The 19,673-nt window shown below is 43.8% G+C and overlaps 1 protein-coding gene across 1 annotated transcript; it reads left to right on the plus strand.

Moving 5' to 3' along the window:
• Positions 1–287: 287 nt before the first annotated feature.
• Positions 288–13,373, plus strand: NME5 (NME/NM23 family member 5). Its single transcript, XM_040980680.1, has 6 exons — positions 288–316; positions 709–908; positions 5,802–6,007; positions 7,199–7,299; positions 9,967–10,085; positions 13,184–13,373. Exons 2-6 carry the CDS (start codon positions 780–782, stop codon positions 13,265–13,267), a joined length of 639 nt encoding a protein of 212 aa, XP_040836614.1. The 5' UTR covers positions 288–316; positions 709–779; the 3' UTR covers positions 13,268–13,373.
• The last annotated feature ends 6,300 nt before the right edge of the window (positions 13,374–19,673 follow it).

Consider the following 19,673-nt stretch of genomic DNA (forward strand, 5'->3'; position numbering starts at 1 on the left):
TTATTACTTCTTTAAAAATAAATGTCACAAACCGAAGATTGCTTTTTACTTATTAAAGACGTTGAGAACAGAGGAAACAACAGCATCTGCGGAAACCAGGAAGGTACCTGACATGGGTCCTACATTGTGAGGGAAACATGAGAACTATCAAGAGCTGTAAGATTCACAAGCATATTTAAAAAGCCTGTGGCTACAACCGTGAGCGGTGACACAGCCTTGCTGGGATTGGCCCTCAGCGGCCACTGTCCTCAGGCTTTGGCTTTCGGTCTCCTAGCAACGACTTTCAGTCCCGCTGGGAACAACAGCAGGTGGCGAGGTGAGTTCTCCGAGGTGAAGACCCAGGATTTTTGTCTTCAGCCCGTAGAGTTACAAAGGACCAGGAGACCCTGCTTTCCAATTGGAGCTGCACACACACACAGAGGCTCCTGCGGGGCCCGGTGTCTGTACTAATTAAAGCAGCTTAAGGTGCTGAAGGTGGTCGCTCCCCTGCCGCTGGGGCGCTGCCTGTTACTGCCAGCCAACCGTGCTCCTGGCTGCTGCGGGCCTTATTGTCAGTCTGATGGAGTGAGTTCCTGGGTCCTCCCGCTGCTGAATGCTCGTTAGCGGTACTAAACATTGTGTTGAGATGCTTATGGAAAAACAGGGCAGTTTCTACCTTTGTAACTTAAAGAACATTCTAGTTTTTAATCGCAGCTTTGTTTGGTTTGGGGGATAGAGGTATACATGTGTTGCAGCTGATATCTGAGACAAGCCCTTTAACTTTACACCAAAAAGCCAGAATGGAGAGATCAATGTCGCCACCTCAGATATACATAGAAAAAACTTTGGCCATTATCAAACCCGATGTTGTTGACAAAGAGGAGGAGATACAGGATATTATTCTCAGATCTGGATTCACCATTGTTCAGGTAACTTCTGGGTATGATCTGGGCTTTATTTCTCGTTCCTTTTTTTCTTTTTTAAGATTTATTTTCATTGGAAAGGCAGATATACAGAGAGAAGGCAAGATAGAGAGGAGGCTCTTCTGTCCAATGATTCACTCCCCAAGCGGCCGTAATGGCTGGAACCAAGCTGATCCGAAGCCAGGAGCCAGGAGCCCCTTCCGGGTCTCCCAAATGGGTGCAGGGTCCCAAGGCTTTAGGCCATCCTCCACTGCTTTCCCAGGCCACAAGCAGGGAGATGGATGGGAAGCAGGGCTGCCAAGATTAGAACTGGCACCCATATGGGATCCTGGCTTGTGACTTTAGTCACTAGGCCACTGCACTGGGATCTGCTTTTTTATTTTTATAATGCTTGTGCAAATGTGTCCATCCGTTTAAATCCTTAGGTATTTGGCATAAAATTTAAATTCCTCTAAACATAAAAGCTGTACATAACAAATTTTTTTTTTACCTTTAAAAAAAAATGTTAAATGAAAAACAAAATGGCCTGTTTATTCACCTGTCCTTTTGCACCCCATGCAGAATCTGTCCTTTGAACTGTGTGCTCATATGATACTGTAGTTGGTAGTCCCTTGGACATGAGAGTCTGTCCTATCATCCAGGGAAAACGTTTGTGAAAAAGTCTTTTCAGTAGGTGGCAGCCTTTCCCCTTGCACAAACCTAGCTTCCTTTCCTTTAAAAAGTTCTTGCCTTGCCTTCTTGTTCTTGTGGTGCTGGGATCCCATATGGGCACCAGTTCTAATCCCAGCAGCCCCACTTCCCATTTAGCTCCCTGCCTCTGGCCTGGGAAAGCAGTTGAGGACGGCCCAAAGCCTTGGGATCCTGCACCAGTGTTGGAGACCTGGAGGAAGTTCCTGGCTTTGGATCAGCACAGCACCAGCCATTGTGGACACTTGGGGAGTGAATCATCAGATAGAAGATCTTCCTCTCTTGTCTTTCCTCCTCTCTGTATATCTGACTTGGCAATAAAAATTTTAAAAATAAAATAAAAAAAAATGACAGAGAAACACAAATGGAGATCTTCCATCTGCTAGTTTATTACTTAAAAGGCTGCAGCAACCCTGATTGGACCAGGCCCAAAGTAAGAACCAGAAACTTCATCTGAGTGTTCACATGAGTGACAGGTAACCAAGCCTTGGCCTGTCATCTTCAACCTTCCTGGGCACACTAGAAGGAAGCAAGGTCAGAAGTGAAGCATCCGAAACCGGAACCGGCACACTCGCATACACTGTAGAGAACAGGAGAGATCATGCTGGACGCAAGTGTGGGGTTGCAATGAGGAATCTTTATTGGCTAATAAGCTTGGTGACAGAGCTCCAGCCACACTCAGGAGCCACTGTACTGCCTGGCTGAGTCAGAGGCTTTTGAGCTCTCTGGAACCCAAAGCGCTTTAGCTGAACTAACTGCCCTCCAACTGCCATCCTTCCCACCGGTGGACGTGGCCCCTCACATTCCAAAAGGCCCAACTGCCGACTTGCCCAGCTATATCATTCAGAGCAGTTCATGCAGAAGGACACGGAAAGAGCAAGGTGCATGGAGCTGCTGGAGCCCAAGTCCCCATGCAGAAGCACTCAGCTATCTTAGCAGGCCTGTCCAGTGTTACAGGGTGCTGTTACCCGGCTGCATCCATCCCAGTATAGGATGCTGGTGTGCAAAGCAGTGACCTCACTGCACTACATAGTTTTCCTGACACAACTGCTTCTATTTTGTGAAACTATTTCTATTTGTGAAATTATTCAAATAAAAAAATCTTGGCCTGATCCAATCTTCCTTAAAATTTTAAAAATTTAATCTGAGGGGTCCCAGTGCGATAGCCTAGCAGCTAAAGACCTCGTCTTGAATATACTGGGATCCCATACTGGTGCCGGTTCTAATCCTGGCAGCCCTGCTTTCCATCCATCTCCCTGCTTGTGGCCTGGGAAAGCAGTTGAGGATGGCCTAAAGCCTTGGGACCCTGCACCCACATGGGAGACCTGGAAGAAGCTCTTGACTTTGGATCACCTCAGCTTCAACCATTGTGGCCACTTGGGGAGTGAAATTTCGAATGGAAGATCCTCTTCTCTGTCTTTTCTCCTCTTTGTATATCTGCCTTTTCAATAAAAATAAATCTTTAAAAAAAGTAATTTGAGGGCATGTTGTGGTAGCCTAGCTAAAGTCCTTGCCTTGCACATGCCTGGGATCCCATATGTGTGCCGGTTTATGTCCCAGCTATACCACTTCCCTTCCAGCTCCCTGCATATGGCCTAGAAAGCAGTGGAGCATGGCCCAAGGCCAAGGCCCAAGGGACCTTGCACCCACACGGGAGACCCAGAGGAGGCTGCTGGCTCCTGGCTTCGGATTGGCTAAACTCCGAATATTGGGACCATTTGGGGAGTGAGAATGGAGAATCTGTCTCTCCTCTTCCTCCTCTGTAAGTCTAACATCCCTATATAAATATAAATATTAAAAAATTTTTAATTTGAAAGCAAATGATGGAATCATTTACTCAGTATTGATTTTAAAGTGGAACCTTTGAATGAAAAAAAATATCTATTTGAAAGACAAAGTCACAGAAAGAGCAAGAGCTCTTCTATTTGCCAGTTCATTTCCCAGATGGCTGCAATGGCCAGACTGAAACCAGTAGGCAACAGCAGCTTCTGGATCTCACACATGAATACATCTTGTTGGGTCACCTTCTACACCTTTCGCAGAAATATTATCAGGATCTGGATAGGAAATGCAACAACCTGGACTGGAACTAGCACCAATATGGAAGGTGGCATTACCCCCAAAGGAATCTTAAATTGTTCTATAGAGGACTGGCATTAGAATACAGTGGATCAAGCCACGGCTTTAATGCTGATATAACATTAGTTTGAGTCTTGGCTGCTCTAGTTTTGATCCATTTCCTTGCTAATAGGCCTGTGAAAAGCAGTGGAAGATGGCCCAAGTGTTTGGAACCCTGCTATACACGCCTAGGAGACCCAGATGAAATTCCAGTCTCCTGGTTTCCATATAGCAAACCTCAGCTATTGCCCCATTTGGGGAGTGAATCGGCAGATCTGTGTCTTTCCTTCTCTCTCTTTAACTCTGCCTTTTAACTAAATAAGTAAACCTTTAAAAAAAAATTATGCAGTGGCTGGCCCAGTGGCTTAGCAGGCTAACATCTTCTGCTGGCATCCCATATGAGGGACAGTTCATGTCCCAGCTGCCCCATTTCCAATCCAGTTCCTTATTTTGGCCTGGAAAAGCAGTAGAGGATGACCCTAAGTCTTGAGACCCTGAACCCTTGTAGGAGACCCAGAGGAAGTTCCTCACTCCTGGCTTTGGATAGATTCAGCTCTGGCTATTGTGGTCATTTGGTGAATGAGCCAACAAATGAAAACTCTCTCTTTGTTTTTATATAAAAATAACTCTTACAAAAAATTTTTATTTGAAAGGCACAATTACAGAGAGAGATTTTCTATCTGCTGGCTTACTTCTCAAATGGCTGCAATGACTAGGGTTGGACTAGGCTAAAGCCAAGAGTTTCATATGGGTTCCCATGTGATTGTGGGGGCCCAAGCACTTGGGCCGTTTTCCACCACTTTTCTAGGCGCTGGAAAGGAAGTGGAGCAGTTGAGACTTAACTGGTGTCCATGCGAAATGCTAGCCTCACATGCAGCCCCTTCATGCATTACAGTACAACACTGGCCCCCAGTGTCTTATTGTCAATTCCTCTTTTGTATTTTGTATCTTTTCCCTACTGATCTGCCTTCAGGAGGAATAAAAAACCATCACTAATAATTTTTTTGTTATTTGAGAAACAGAGACTTCCAGATGCTTATAAGAGCCGTAACTGGATCAGAAGCAGAGCCAGAGCCAGGAATGTCATCTCTTCCAAGCAGGATTTTAACCATGGTTCCCAATGCCCACCCCAGACAGAAGAAGGTGAATGTGAAATATTTTAAATCCCAGTTTTATTAACTGAATAAATTCTAAGTCTTGATCATTTGGAGGGCTGTTTGCGGCATGCACATCCCATGTTGAAATACCTGGGTTCAGGTTCCAGCTCTGCTCTGAGTTCCAGTTGCCTGCTGCTGTATGCCTTGGCACAAAGCAGTGACAGCCCACGTAGTCGGAAGACCTGGATCCAGTGTCTCACTCCTGGTTTTCGCCTGGCCTAGCCACTGCTCTTAGCGGTGTTCAAAAACAAGTGAGCCACTAGACAGAAGATTTCTCCCTGCATCTCTGCTTTTCTAATAAATCAAGTAATTAAATACTATGCAAATAATTTTCAAAAATAGATACTGTGTTTCATTAGTAAAACATTCTGAAGGAGATTGTCAAAACAGTAATTAGTTTTTCAGTAGGTTAAATAATCCTTCTTACTGTATTTGTAGCAACCATTGAATTATCATGCCCCCCTTTTTTAAAAAAAAAAAAGAGCTGCTTATTTTTTTATTGCAAAGTCTGATGTACGGAGAGGAGGAGAGTCAGAAAGATCTTCTGTCTGATGATTCACTCCCCAAGTGACTGCAAAGCCAGAGCTGAGCCAATCTAAAGCCAGGAGCCACAAGCTTCTTCCAGGTCTCTCATGTGGGTACAGGGTCTCAAGGCTTTGGGACGTCCCCCACTGCTTTCCCAGGCCTCAACCAGGGAGCTGGATGGGAAGTGGAGCTGCGGGGATTAGAACCGGCACCCATATGGGATACTGGCATGTTCAAAGCTAGGACTTTAGGCTGCTAGGCTACCATGCCGGGCCCAACCCTTTCTTTATAGTAAAAAGATGAAACTCGCATATCTGATAAGACTGTTACCAATTTCAAATTGGTTAATGCTTTAATGGGGATGTTTTTAAACTATTACTTTAAATGCTGTTGTTACATTTTTCTCTTACAGAGAAGAAAACTATGTCTGAGCCCTGAACAATGTAGTAATTTTTATGTGGAGCAGTATGGGAAAATGTTTTTTCCCAATTTAACAGCTTACATGAGTTCTGGACCACTTGTTGTCATGATAATAGCTAGACATAAAGCCATCTCTTACTGGAAAGAACTTTTGGGACCAGCTAATAGCTTAATAGCTAAGGAAACACACCCAGACAGGTAATGTTTGTGAAAATGAAAAAAAAATGTGATTTTACTGTAATGATTTTGTTTTCTTTTTCCTGGATACACTGTTTTTGGGGAAGAATCTATTTTAAATTTTAGCTCTTTGGGCCCGGCACGGTGGCACAAGTGGTTAAGGTCCTCACCTTGCACGCCTGGGATCCCATATGGGCGCCGGTTCTAATCCCGGCAGCCCCGCTTCCTTTCCAGCTCCCTGCCTGTGGCCCGGGAAAGCAGTCGAGGACGGCCCAAGGCTTTGGGACCCTGCACCCATTTGGGAGACCCGGAAGAGGCTCCTGGCTTCGGACCGGCATAGCATTGACCGTTGTGCTCACTTGGGGAGTGAATCATCGGACGGAAGATCTTCCTCTCTGTCTCTCCTCTCTGTATATCCGCCTTTCCAATGAGAAAATAATAAAAATAAATCTTTTAAATTTTAGCACTTTAATTGAAACTCAGTACCAAATGCCACAGAAGGTCTCAGGAAATGTGTGATTAGCCTTATCCTGCCTTGCATTAAACTGCCACTGAAGTAGGACTTTTTTGCGGGTGAGAGGGTTGATAAGATTTTAAAATAATATTGGTAATATAGGAGTAGGAATCCATGTTTTCAGTATTTTAGATAATAGGTAACATCTGGAAATGAGGGTGTATGCATTTTTCACTTGTTATAAAATGACACTTTTTATGATTTATTTATTTTTATGGGAAAGCAGATATACAGAGATGAGAGACAGAGAGGAAGCTTTTCTGTCTGATGATTCACTTTCCATTCGGCTGCAGCAGCTGAGCTGTGCCAATCCAAAGCCAGGAGCCAGGAGTCTCTTCTGGGTCTTCCACACAGATGCAGGGTCCCAAGGCTTTGGGCCATCCTCAACTGCTTTCCCAACCACAAGCAGGGAGCTGGATGGGAAGTGGAGCTGCCGGGATTAGAACTGATGCCCATATGGGATTCCAGCACATGCAAAGCAAGGACTTTAGCTGCTAGACTACAATGCCGTACCTAAAATGACACTTCTTTTTAATTCGGAGAACTGTTTTTCCTGTAAATGTCTCCTACAGATCTAAATGTATTTGGTCCTAATATATATTTAAGCTTAAATTCAAAATAGATTGAAGTGTCTTTGTAGAATCATACATATGATGTCAAGGATTGCAAGTTGGCGGAGCACTCTCTTTTGTGTTTAGTCTAAGGGCAATTTATGGCACAGATGATCTGAGGAATGCACTTCATGGGAGTAATGACTTTGCTTCAGCAGAAAGAGAAATTCATTTCATGTTTCCTAAGGGTGAGTTACAGATGACTAATTTGTCACTTTTTGTTGTTTGCTTTTTCTTCTGTTTTGGAGGTGTAGCTGTAGAGGAATGTAAGAGTTTTTCTCTATGATAATTTTAAGTTGTAGTCACTAAAAATTCGAAGTCTCCATTAGAAAACTCAGCATTTCTCTTAGAACCAGTTGTGCCCTCTAGGGAGTATTTTGAAAAGAATTTAATGCGTTTTTCTTTCTTTTCTTTGAACTAGACATACTTAGGATTTTTTTTCCTATGTTGTAATTCTTTATAGTGTCCTTATGTTTTAGTAAAGCTTGTTACAAATGAATACAATTAGGAAATTTTGATGAATTTACCATCTTATCTAATGATTTATTATTTGGCTAACAAAGTCCTATGCAGTTTTAAGATTCCTTTTTTTAAAAAAACAAACATATGTATTTATGTATTTGAAAAGCAGAGTTATGGTACTTTTGGTAGGAGGCAGGGAGATATGGAGATGTACCATCTTCTGGTTCACTCCCCAAGCAGCCGCGGAAGCCTAGAACTGCATCTGTGCTCTCCACATGGATAGTAGCTTCCCAAACACTCGGTTTATTCTCTGCTGCCTTCCCAGGCACATTAGCAGGGAACTGGTTGGAAGTAAAACAGCAAGTGCTCAAACCAACACTTCTATTGAATGCTAGCATCATAAATAGCAACTTAACCCACTATGTTACAATGCCAGCCCCAATTAAAAATTTATTTAAAAAAATTTTTAATGTATTTTTTTGAGAGGCAGAGAGCACCTATCCAACTGGTCACTTCCCCCAAAGGGCCACGATGTCTTGTCCTGGGCCAGGCCAAAACCAGGAACTGGAAAATAAAGCCAAGTCTCCCACTTGGATGGCAAAAACCCAATTGATTGACCCAAATTGACTTCTTGGTTCTTGATTAGCAGCAAGCAGGAACTTAATCTGGGAACCCAGGGCAGACCTCTGATATGGAGCAGTCATCATAACTGCCATCCTAACTAGTAGGTCAAATACCCATCCCCTGTTCTCAGTATATTTTAATAAAGATCTTCAAAAAAAGCTGAAAACTATCTTGGAAATTTACAAGTTTTTTCTTTTCTTTTCTTTTTTGAGAAGTCATATTTATTGAATAACTGACATACAACAAGTGGAATTTCTTAACTCCAAATTTTTCAGTTTGACTATCTGATGTTATATATTTTTAAGATTTTTTTAAATTGGAAAGTCAGATTTACAAAGAGAAGGACAGACAGAGAGAAAGATCTTCCATTTGCTGGTTCACTCCCAACTGGCCACAGCAGCCAGATCTGAGCTAATCTGGAATCAGGAGCCAGGAGATGCTTCCAGGTCTCATATGTGGGTGCAGTGTCCCAAAGCTTTAGGCCATCTTTCACTGCTTTCCTAGCCCACAAGCAGAAATCTAGATAGAAAGTAGAGCAACCAAGACACAAACCAGCACCCATATGGGATTCTGACACATGCAAGGCAAGGACTTTAGCCACTAGGCTACTGTGCTGGGTCCTGATGTTACTTTTTAGCACCAGTAGGCTTGGAAACATTCTGATGCTAACTTGTCAATGGATGATATTTCATCTGCTGCTTCACTTCCCTTCCAGCTTCCTGCTTGTGGCTTGGGAAGGCAGTAGAGGATTGACCAAAGTTTTGGAACCCAGGACCTGTGTAGGGGACCCGGAAGAGGCTCCTGGCTCCAGATAGGTTTAGTTCTTACCATTTTGGCCATTTTGGAAGTGAACCAGCAGATGAAAGGTCTTGGAATTTCCAAAATTGGAAATGCAAATGTACAGAGAGAAGGAGAGACAGAAAGATTTTTTTTTCTTTTAATTTCTTTCTCATTTGCTTGGAAGGCAGAGTGATAAATAGAAAGAGCTCTTCCACCCATTAGTTCACTCCTTAAATCCCTGCAACAATTAGGGCTGAACAAACCCAGTCCAGCAGCCTGGAATTCCATTTGCGTGTAACAGCAACACAGGTGCAGTTTAGCCAACTGCATCACATCCCTGGTCCCTCTCGACAAAACTTGTTTAAAAAGTAGAAAAAATAGACCTCCTTTCCCAATGGAGGTTTAAAAAATAGCCTTTAGTGGCGGGCCTTTGGGCTAATGCTTTAAACACCAACATCTCACATCAGAGTGCTTGGGTTTGAGTCCTGGCTCTGCTCCTGTTCCTGCTAATGTGCACCAGCAAGCACAGGGCCCAGCACAGTCCATTGTCCGGTCAGCTGGTAGTTGCAATTGCTGGGTTGGTTCTGTTTTCAGCCCCGCCTTCCACTGGAACCGATGGATGTTGCAGTCCAGCCTGGTTCTGCACAGTGCATACTCGGCCCACATATAAACCAGTGGGAGCTGCAGCTTGGTGAGAGCGACCCACAATAACCCCCACCAGGCCCGCCCGCTACCCTGGTTTGCCAGTATGTGTAGCAGACCAGTCCATTCTGTCCCACATCCCCCTTGGCTCTCGTACATGGCAAATGGCATTGATTATTCATGTGTTTTTAAACAAACTGTTGTGCCATGTATATAGTTCCTTTATCTTAAAAAAAAATCCTTTGGGTGTTTCTCACGACAAAGTTATTTAGAGAGATTGTTCTCAATGATCACATCCTATTAAATGATTTATGTTGGCTCTAAAGAGAATATTTCTGTGTTTGCAGTGATTATTGAGCCCATTCCAGTTGGACAAGCTGCTAAGGACTATTTAAATTTGTATGTGATACCAACTCTTCTTGAAGGACTCACGAAGCTTTGTAAACAAAAACCAGCAGATCCTTTTGTAAGAAATATTATTTCCACTTATAATGATGGCTTATCATTTTCATGTTTAAATAGTGTTTTTTGAAAAAGTAAAGGTCTTGAGAACTTCTTTAAAGTAAAAATGTATAGAAATTATTTTACACACATTTTGGCTACTTCCTATGATTATTTCCTTGCTGTGTTTTAATTCTTTTTTAAAAGATTTATTATTATTATCATTATCATTATTGGAAAGTAAGATTTACAGAGAGAAGGAGAAACACAGAGAAAGATCTTCCATCTGCTGATTCACTCCTAAAGCGGCCGCAATGGCAGTAGCTGAATCAGTCCGAAGCCAGGAGCCAGGAGCTTCCTCAGGGTCTCCCACACTGATGCAGGTCTCAAAACTTTGGCCCTTCTGCTTTCCCAGGCCACAAGCAGCGAGCTGGACGGGAAGTGGGGCTACTGGGGTATGAACCTGTATGGGATCTGGGCACATGCAAGGCAACTTTAGCCAGTAGGTTGCCACACCGGACCCTATGTTTTAATTCTTAAAAAATGTTTCTAAATATTGTGTCAGTGATTGCATTTCAATTGCTGAACATTACTTTGTGGGTAATTTAAACAATCACATTTAAGTGAATTTTATCACTTAGAATTTTATCACTTTAGACAGATTTTTAGTTTCAACATTTTTCTCATGATACCTGATTTTCAAATAAGACTTACTTATTTATTTGAAAGGCAGAATTACCAAAAATTTTCCATCTGCTGGTTCATTTGCCAAAGAGCTGAAAAAGACAGATGTGGGCCAGGCTGAATCCAGGAGGCAGGAGCTCCACCTGATCTTCCCTGTGGATGGCAGGGCCAAATATCTGGATATTTTCTGCTGCTTTCCCAGGTGCATTAGCACCTAAGTTGGAAAGGGAGCAGACAGGACTCCAGCTGGCACCCACATGTGGTGCAAGCATTGTAGGAGGTGCCTTGCCTCACTGCACCACAATGTTGTCCCCAGTATCTAAAGAGGCAATAGATGGGGCAGGAATTGTGGTGAGCTGGCGAAGTCACTGCTTGCAATTCCTTATTTCTGTATTGGAGTGCTGATTCAGTCCTAGTGGCTTCACTTCAGATCCTGCTTTCTGCTGTTGTGGCTACAATGGCTGAGGACGGAGCAGAAGGAAGCTAGCATCCCAGAATTTCATCTGGGTCTCCCACATGGGTGGCAGGGACCCAGGTTTCCTCCCTGGGCATATTAGAAGGAAGCTGGATCAGGAGCAAAGCAGCTCGGACTCAGCCTGACACACTGATAGGGGAGGGCAGCTCAACAAACTACTATCACAGTGTCAACTGAAATGGGAAAGGAGAGAATAAGATACCCCTGGTTCCATTTCTACTTCTTTCAAATGAACACTGACACTGTCTTGCTCCAAGTACATTTAACTCCAGATTCAGACATCTAACTTTTCTCAGTCTTTCTATTTGGCGTTAGTAAAATGTAAATATTTTATACCTAACTATATAGGTGGACTATTGCTATGATTAATTGCATAAATGCATATTAAATTCTGAATGAAAATGTCTCTTGAATAATAAATGCTTAAATGTTAGCTACCGGGGCAGTACCAGGGCAGGTAATTAGCCTATTGCTCTGGAACACCTGCCTGGAATGAGATTCTGCCTCTGCTTTCCATCCAGCTCCCTGCTAGTGTACCTGGCCCAAGTGTCTGGGCTAATGCAGCCAATCTGGCGTGCCTGGCTCCCAACTTCACAATCAGCCAGCAGCTCTCAATCTCTCTCCCTCTCCATCTTTTCGTTCTGTGACTGCCTTTCAGATAAATAAATTTTTTCATATATATGTGTGTGATTTTTTAAATTGGAAAGGCAGATATACAGAGAGGAGGAGAGACAGAGAGGAAGATCTTCTGTCTGATGGTTCACTCCCCAAGTGGCCACAACAGCTGGAGCTGAGCCAATCTGAAGCCAGGAGCCAGGAGTTTCTTCCAGGTCTCCTGTGTGGGTGCAGGGTCCCAGTGCTTTCGGCCATCCTTGACTGCTTTCCCAGGCCACAAGCAGGGAGCTGGGTGGAAGTGGAGCAGCCAGGATTAGAGCCGGCGCCCATATGGGATCCTTGCACGTTCGAGGTGAGGACTAACTGCTACACTATCGCGCTGGGCCCAGATAAATAAATTATTTTTAAAAAGTAAAAAATAAGTTCTGCCCATGGAGAATGCCAGTGCTGCAGACAGAGGCTTATGCCATGACACTGCTTCCTCTAGATTTTTTTTAAACATTTATTTGTTTGTATTGGAAAGTCAGATTTACAGAGAAGAGGAGAGACAGAGAGGAAGATCATGTATCTGATGAATCACTCCCCAAGTGGCTGCAACGGCCAGAACTGAGCCCAATTCTAAGCCAGGAGCCAGTAGCTTCTTCCAGGTCTCCCAGTTGGGGTGCAGGGTCCCAAAGCCTTGGGCCATCCTTGACTGGCCTTCCCAGTCCACAGGCAGTGAGCTAGATGGGAAGTGGGCTGCTGGAACACAAACTGGCACCCATATGGGATCCTGGCACAATCCAGGTGAGAATTTTAGTCACTAGGCTACCACGCTGTACCTTCTATATTTTTTAATGTTGTTTGCTCCACATAGATCTTATTTTCAAATATAATACAAAATAGATATCTAAGTTATTTTTAGGAATATTTTGCGGGTTTGCATTATTGCACATCTTGCTAAGCTGCCACCTGTGATGCCAGCATTCCATGTAAGGGCTGGTTCAAGTCCTGGCTGCTCTGCTGCCTCCCAGGATGTATTAGCAGGAAAACTGATCAAAATCTGAAAAGCTAGAACTCAGACCAACACTCTGATACGAGATATGGGCATCCCATGCAGTAGTGTGAAGAACTGCCACAATACCCACCCCTTGGTCTGTTCTTGATAATCTTGCTAAATTCCTTGCTGGAATCCCAGACCATTAGCAGGGAGCTAGATTGGAAGTAGAGCAGCCTGGACATGAATTAGCACCTGTATGAATGTCACAATGCCAGCCCCCATTTTCTTGTTCTTAAAGTGATTTTTAAAAACTGTTTCTGATTGATAGAGATATTGAAAGGAAATGCTTATTAACTTTTTTTTTTCGTAGATTTGGCTTGCTGATTGGCTGCTGAACAATAATCCCAACAAACCTAAGCTTTGTCACCGTCGTCCAAATACAGAAGCTTGTTAAAGTTCTCCAAAGACCAGATCTTGAACTGTGTCATCGTGGAAAGCTGTGCCTCTCCTTCTCCTCACACTTTGACTGAGGATTTACATATGAAATAAATTGTCATTGTGACGTATCTGGTGAAGCCTCATTTGTGACTGTAGAATTCCATACTGGAATGGCAGTTTGGATCTTTTTCTAACTCTACTTCCTGCTAACGTGCCTGGGAAAACAGTTGGAAAGTTGCCAGGTTCTCGGTCCCTGCAAACCAGGTGGGAGCCCCAGATGCAATTCTTAGCTCCTGGCTTTAGCCTGGGACAGATATAACTGTTATAGACATTTGAGGAATGAGCCAGCAGTTGGAAGATCTCTCTTTCTCTTTGTCTAATCCTTTCTGTATGTCACTCTGCCTTTCAAATAAGTAAAATAAATAGTGTTTTATTGTTGAGTTGGTGCTCATATGACATGCCAGTGCTTTAAAGCAGAGTATTAGCCTGTCGAGCTACCGTGCTGGCTGCAAGATTGATTTATTGATTGATTTTGCTTGAAAGAGAGAGGGAAACGTGCACATTTTCATTTAATGGCTCACTACTCAACGCACCAACCAGAGCTGGGCTGACCCAAAGCTGGAGGCTAAGAGCCTCTTTCAGGTCTCCCGTATGAATGACAGGTCCAAGCACTTGCACCATCTTCTGCTGCTTTTTTTTTTTAAGTTCACTGATTTTTTAAAAAATTATTTTTATTTAGGAAGACAATAACAGAGAGAAGAAGAGACAAAGTTTTTCTATCCACTGGTTCACTCTCCAAATGGGCTCCACGACCATAGCTCAGGTGCAAAACCAGGAGCTTTTAGGTCTGCCACACAGGTGCAGGGTCCCAAGGCTTTGCAACATTCTCAACTGCTTTCCCAGGCCACAAACAGGGAGCAGGAAGGAAAATGGAACAGGTGGGACATGAACCAATGCCCATATGGTACCCTGGTGCATGGGATTTAACCAGTAGTCTGTCATGCCAGGCCCCATTTCCTGCTTTGTTCCCAGGCACATTAGCAGGGAACTAGATGGGAAGTGGAGTGGCAGGGTCTCAAAACAGTGCCCATGTGGGATGCTGGCACCACAGCAGAGGGCTAGCTTGCTATGCTTCTGTGCCAGCCCCAACTTCTCAGTGTTTCTTAAGTTTTTGGTTACATTTTCCTGCTAATATATATGGAGTTTGCTCAAAGCATCAATAAAATTGGGCAGAAAAACAAAAATCTTGAGGACAAAAAATTAGTATTTATTTTGAGCAATAGCCAAAAAGATTTAGGCAAAAGCACATTTCTACAGTGAGTTTCCAGTATGATAGCTTCATTTCCATTCGCAGTGCCCTTTCATCTAGAAAAAAAAAGAAATATCTTAATAAAGAGAAAAACTTCATGCTGGAAGTCAGTTCTGTTACTGAAATCTGTCATTTGTTGTTGTTAATTATTTATCTGAAAGGCAGAGTGGCAGAGAGAAAGAGATCTTCTATCTGCTGGTTCACTTCCCAGATGCCCTCAGTGGTCAGAACTGGAGCCAGAAGCTCAGTCTGGGTCTCCCGTGTGACGGACAAGGCCGAAGCACTTGGGTCATCACCCTTCGATCGCCTCCCTCACTATCAAGAAGGTAGCTGGGATATGTGAAGTTGCTGGGATTCAAACTGGCATGCCAAATTGGGGTGTGGGCGTCTCACACAGGAGCTTAACCTGTGCTGTGAAGCTTGCCCCTGAGATACATTTTTGAGAGAGAGAAGTGTCATGCGGATTTGTTTGATCTGAAAATGTCATACAAGTATTTGAGATGAGAAATACATTCTCTCCTCCATTGTAGTTAACTATAAAAAAAAATATTTATATTAAGCATTTTTTTTTTGGTCCAGTTCTCAGTTTGATATTTCTGTGACACTAGTTGCTTTTCTTGGGCTCTGTTTTCATTATTTGTCTCACTGGTAACATTCCCTATATTAACTTTAAGATCCACAATTCCTTTCCAGATGTTAATTAAATCAGAAACTCACAGGCTGATGAGAGCTTCTCACTTGTTTCCCCCCACCCCCCAAAGATTTATGTCAATTTGAGACAGCTTTCTCCTACCTCACCAAAAGATGTGACTGAAGAAAAAGATTGCTGTGCAGCAGTCCTGCATTAGTTGCTCTGTTAATTTAAGTAGAGTCCATTGAAAAGGCAAGATGATTGAATAAAGTGATGCTTCTTCCTTTTGTACTTCAGAGTGACCGAAGGAAGCTCCCTGCTAACCCCCATCTCTCCTCCCCCCAACCCATACAGGTCCTCAGTTGATTACACCGTGGTGATTGATGCCTTTTGTTCCCAAACCAAACTGCTTTTATAGCCCACCCCCTGCCAGCACTTCCCACCAGCTCCAAGGGGAGTCCCTTCCTCAGGCTGCCTGGGGAGCAGTGGCTCTGTGATGGCAGGCGGCAGAGGGTAGGTGGAGAAAGCAGCTTGCAGACCAACAGCACATTGCCAGAACCAATAAAAATAAGTAAATCGTTAAAAATTAATTTATTTGGACAGCAGACAGGCAGAGAGGAAATATATAGAGATCTTTGATCTGGTTCACTTTCCAGATGCCTGCAAAAACCATGGGTGGGCCAGGCTGATGGCAGAAATTCCATCTAGGTTTCCTGTGTGAGTGGCAAGGACCCAAGGACTTGGGCCATCACCTGCTGCCTCCCAGGTGTCCACTAGCAGAACACTGAATCAGAGGCACTCATCCTAGTTAACCACTCTGCCAAATGCCCATTTCTACATATTTTAAATTTGTCAAAGTTAAAAAGTAATTGATTCTATTTTCAAAAGAGAAAAAAAAATGTCAAATTTGTTAGTCTGTAATTCAGGGGTATCTCAGACTGGTCACCGTATATCTGTTTGCTTTTGCTTTTCTTTTTTGATATTATTTGTGATTCCTTTTTTTTTTTTTTTTTAAGCAGAGTTATCGGGAGAAGGAGAGATCTACCATGCATGGTTTCACTCCCCAGATGTCTGCAGCAGCTGAACCTGGGCCGCTCTGAAGCCAGGAGCCTGGAGTTTCTTCTGGGTCTCCCACATGGGTGCAGGGGCCAAGCACTTGGGATATCTTGAACTGCTTTCCCAGTCACATCTACCGTGGAGCTGAATGAAGAGTTGGCACAGTCAGGACCGAACCCCACACTATTTGGGATGCTGGAGTATAGTTGGCAGCTTAACTTGCTACACTACAGTGCTGCCCCCTACTGTTTGTCTTCCCAAACTTGCCTGCCAGGATACACTTTCATTGACTCAATCCCAGATACTGGGGTCTGTTTGTCCACCCTGTTCTTTTCTGTCTGTTTGCTAAAGCCAGTCTCTCCATTTGCTCCCAAGCCTTCACATCAGAAAATCTGGAAGGTTTGTCCTACTTTTTTCTGCTTACGCGACTTGTAGCCTAAGAGAAAAATTAGCTGTGATTTTGCTCTAAAACATACTTGTATCCTGCCTGCGAATCACTCAGACTTAACTTCTGACTTGTTGGAAAGTTAATAATGTAATATTCCCTGACATGATGTTCTAGGAAGTCCAATGTGAAATAATTTAACGTTTGACCTTTGGAAGCAGCAAAAGCAGTTTTTGTCATAACTCCATGCCGTCCCTGCCTTGAGACTTCACGTTGCTGAAGGCTGTTTTCCTGATGTGCGAGGAGGAGATGACCGGGGTCAGCGTGAGTGAAGGGGATGGTACAGGTGAACGTCTCTGCCGGAGCCTGCTGACGCACAGTGAGCCCTCAAAAGGTAGTGATTATTTACCTCTATCACTTTGATTTATGTATGAATTATATATTCCCATCATTAATGAAAGAATCATTATCTATTATTGCCTGTCACATGCTGAACACTGAACACATGTTTTCTCTGTTACTCTCACAAACTTGACGTTAAAGTGATTTGATCTGGATGCTTTATGTATGAGTTAACAGGACCAAGATCTTTTACTTATTTGAAAGGCAGGGTTGGAGAGAAAGAGGGAGAGACAGAGATTTTCCATCTGCTGTTTCATTCCTAATGCGGTTGCAATTGCCAGGTCTGATCCAGATCAAAATTGGGAACCAGAACCCCGATCCTGGTCTCCCACTTGGATGGCCTGGGCTCAAGCATTCTCACCACCTTGTACTGCCTGCTCAGGCACACCAGTAGGAAATCATATTGGAAACAAAGTGTAGCCGAGATGTGAGCTGGCACTTTGAATTAGGGCGCTGGTATCACCAGCGGTGGAGTGTCTGTTATGGAGCATTAAGCTACGATGCTCTTCCCCTACAGAACTCGATTATATTTGAAGTTTTTCCACTATTTTTAGGAGCTTCTTCTGGGTCTCACACACATGGGTTCAATGTGTGATCCCAAGCCTTTGGACCATCCCTGCTGCTTTCCCAGGAAAGCTTATACTCTCATAAGAGAGAGTTGGATGGGAAGTGGAGCAGCGGGAACAGAAACTGATATCCATATGGGATACCAGCACTTGCAGGTGGAGAATTAGCCAGTTGTGCTATCGTGCCAGCCCCTGCCAATTGATTTTTTTTTAAGATTTATTTTTATTGCAAAGTCAGATACACAGAGTAGGAGAGACAGAGAAAAAGAGCTTCTGTCTGCTGATTCACTCCCCAAATGGCTGCAAGGCCAGAGCTGAGCCAAAGCCAGGAGCCAGGAGCCTCTTCCAGGTCTCCCACGCAGGTGCAGGGTCCCAAGGCTTGGGGCTGTCTTCCACTGTTTTCCCAGGCCACAATTAGAGAGCTTGATGGGAAGTGGGGCTGCCAGGATTGGAATCAGTGCCCATATGGGATCTTGGTACATGCAAGGCGAGGACTTAAGCCACTAAGCTACTGTGCTGGGCCCCTGCCAATTGATTTTTTTTTTTTTAAGATTTATTTTTATTATTTTTTTATTGGAAAGGCGGATATACAGAGAAGAGAGACAGAGAGGAAGATCTTCCGTCCAATGATTCACTCCCCAAGTGAGCACAACGGCCCAATGCTATGCCAATCCGAAGCCAGGAGCCTCTTCCGGGTCTCCCACGCGGGTGCAGGGTCCCAAAGCTTTGGGCCGTCCTTGACTGCTTTCCTGGGCCACAGGCAGGGAGCTGGGAGGGAAGCGGGGCTGCTGGGATTAGAACTGGTGCCCATATGGGATCCCGGGCGTGCAAGGCAAGGACCTTAACCACTTGCGCCACCGCGCCAGGCCCGCCAATTGATTTTTAAACTGCATAATCCAGTCAAGCCTTTTATAATTGAAACGAGTCATAAGATGGCTAAGATAGATGCCTATACGTGGTCAAATCTCAGAAGCAGGTTTCTGGCTCTGGGGCATTCATTCCTTCAGTAGTCCCATGAGAGGCAGTATTTGAAAAGATTTTGTCATAAACAGTTACAGATCACCATTTGCAATCTTACTTGTGATATTAACTTCATAGCAGCCCCCTTTAAAAATATACAGGTAAAAATATACAACTAAGCTTCCTTTAGCACAAAATTGCAACGGGTGCAGTTTAATCATGAGACTGTATGTGCCTTAGGAACATCTGACTATTGTTTTTTGGGAGGTTCAAAGCTTCCAGGAAGCAGATATAACTTACGCTGTCTGGCGCTTAGCAGGCATGGAGGATCATGTGAAGGTCAGAAAAGGCTTAGAATAGGATTCTGGAACTTGGAAAACAGTTATGAATATCCAGTGAAATCCAATCCAACTCTTGTTTTTGCAGTCAAGATTTTGAAGCTGGCATTGATTTTGATGGCATTGTAATAGACTAACAGAAAAAAATTAGCAGCTCTTTTTCCAGAATACTAGATTTTCTCCTTTGAGTTCCTGATAGTTACATTGAATTAATAATCAACAAGATTGGGGCCAGTGCCATGGCATGTTAGGCTAAGCTACCTGCTGTACTGGCATCCTGTGTGGGTACTATTTGTATCCCAACTGCTCCACTTCCAGCTCCCTGCTGTGGCCTGGGAAGGCAATGGAGGATGGCCCAAAGCCGTGGGACTCTACATACACATGGGAGATCCAGAAGAAGCTCATCTATGGATTGGCCCAGCTCTAGCTTTTGCAGCCATCTGAGGAATAAACCATGGAAGGCTTACTGCTTTCTTCTCTTTCTGTAACTCGGCCTTTTGAATAAAAATAAATTTTAAAAAGTCAACAATATTACAGAAATAAATCTTCTTGGAAACATAAAAGATAACCTCCAAGAAACTGAAATTAAATTTTATTTTCGCCCGGCGCGGTGGCACAAGTGGTTAACTCCTCGCCTTGCACACCTGGGATCCCATATGGGCGCCGGTTCTAATCCCGGCAGCCCCACTTCCCTTCCAGCTCCCTGCCTGTGGCCCGGGAAAGCAGTTGAGGACGGCCCAAAGCTTTGGGACCCTGCACCCACGTGGGAGACCCG

This window comes from Ochotona curzoniae, unplaced genomic scaffold (genome assembly GCF_017591425.1).
Source record: "Ochotona curzoniae isolate NIBS_2020 unplaced genomic scaffold, NIBS_Ocur_1.0 contig_1, whole genome shotgun sequence".
Lineage (NCBI taxonomy): Eukaryota > Metazoa > Chordata > Mammalia > Lagomorpha > Ochotonidae > Ochotona > Ochotona curzoniae.

Bases quoted from the DNA above. Each gene is read 5' to 3' on its own strand.
- NME5 (XM_040980680.1), top strand. From the start codon at position 780: ATGGAGAGATCAATGTCGCCACCTCAGATATACATAGAAAAAACTTTG. The intron at 7,300-9,966 runs GTGAGTTACAGA...CTGTGTTTGCAG, and splicing joins TCATTTCATGTTTCCTAAGG to TGATTATTGAGCCCATTCCA. The intron at 10,086-13,183 runs GTAAGAAATATT...TTTTTTTCGTAG, and splicing joins AAAAACCAGCAGATCCTTTT to ATTTGGCTTGCTGATTGGCT.